Consider the following 1,486-nt stretch of genomic DNA (forward strand, 5'->3'; position numbering starts at 1 on the left):
CTTGGATTTCCATAATAACTATTTTCACAATTGCTTTTTTCTAGATCAGACTTCCAAACAATGTTACATCAATTATTCTGTTAGGATTTTCAAACCTTCAAAATTTCAAAGTCCCGTTCTTCTTACTCTTGGTTCTCATTTACTGTGCAACGATTTCAGGGAATTTTCTAATCATTGTTCTATTTCTGCTGAGTAAAACCCTCCGGTCCCCCATGTACTTCTTCATTGCACAGCTCTCATTGTGTGACATCCTGCTGACGACAGACATCGTGCCCACCCTTTTTCTCACTGCCCTGTATGGGGGAAGCTCTGTGTCTCTCTTCGGATGCATCCTCCAGTTTTCATTCTTTATTTTGTCAGAGACCTCAGAATTATGTCTACTGTCGGTGATGTCTTATGACCGATATCTGGCCATTTGTAACCCTCTCCGTTATAGCGCCATCATGAATCACAAGTTTTGTGTGTTGTCGGTCAGTATAATTTGGTTGATTGCTTTTATTATAGTTTTATTTTATGTAATCCCTATGTGTTATCTATATTACTGTGGGCCACACATTATTGACCATTTCTTTTGTGACTTAGAACCTATTTTACAGCTCTCATGCTCTGATACATCCATGATCCATATACAGATTCTTATTCTTGATGTTTTGATTGGAAACTGCCCTTTTATAGTAATTGTGATATCATATCTGTGCATTGTCATCGCCATTCTGAAGATCCCGTCCACCACTGGTAGGCATAAAGCCTTCTCCACCTGCAGCTCCCACCTCATTGTGGTTTCCATGCTTTACGGCACACTTATTATTGTTTATATGTTTCAAATGAAAGGACAAACACTGTCCCTGAGCAAGGGCTTATCTCTGGTATATACTGTGCTGACCCCACTGCTTAATCCTATTATATACACCATGAGGAATAAGGACTTTAGAGAAGCTTTTCATAAACTAAAATGTGTCTAATATAGAAGAATGAAGAAAGGATTTGCATGTATTGGACTGGGTAAGTGTATGGGTCATCCAGGCCACAGGCATTAGAAGCTATATGGGGCTGTTATTATCACCTGTTGTGAATTCTCTCTCTGGCTTCCCTCTGGTGATTACTGAAGATAGTGGAGCTGGTCAGATTGAGAGTTCTCTTTCTGGGCTCCCTCTAGTGGTTACTGGAGGTAGTGAAGCTGATCTGATTGACAGAGGCTTGCCACCTGATAATGAGGAAGACGACTGGAGATCTGGGGTTTCTGATTGGGATTTAAGATAGCTGACTCCCTCTATCCCTGCTGGTGATTTTTTTCTTGTGCCTCCTGAGGTCTGATGTCTCCTGCTCTTTCCCTGCATGTTCAGCTAAGTGGTTCATTTGCTATTCTGTTTGCATTTGATCTAGTTTTGTTTATCTCTGCTTTGTGCTGGTCAGCTAGCTCCGGCTGGGGCTGTGCTGAATCACCACCCATATGTTACTGCATGTGCCAGTTTGTTTTGTCCCCTTT

At 41.4% G+C, this 1,486-nt stretch overlaps 1 protein-coding gene across 1 annotated transcript; it reads left to right on the forward strand.

Moving 5' to 3' along the window:
• The first annotated feature begins 212 nt into the window (after positions 1-212).
• On the forward strand, positions 213-962 carry LOC141050106 (olfactory receptor 1M1-like). The gene has a single exon (XM_073546938.1). It carries the CDS (start codon positions 213-215, stop codon positions 960-962), a length of 750 nt encoding a protein of 249 aa, XP_073403039.1.
• Positions 963-1,486: the final 524 nt, after the last annotated feature.

Source organism: Dendrobates tinctorius, unplaced genomic scaffold (assembly GCF_039654945.1).
Source record: "Dendrobates tinctorius isolate UK_male_01 unplaced genomic scaffold, ASM3965494v1 ptg000151l, whole genome shotgun sequence".
NCBI lineage: Eukaryota > Metazoa > Chordata > Amphibia > Anura > Dendrobatidae > Dendrobates > Dendrobates tinctorius.

Coding starts and splice junctions, on each gene's coding strand:
- LOC141050106 (XM_073546938.1), top strand. CDS start 213: ATGTACTTCTTCATTGCACAGCTCTCATTGTGTGACATCCTGCTGACG.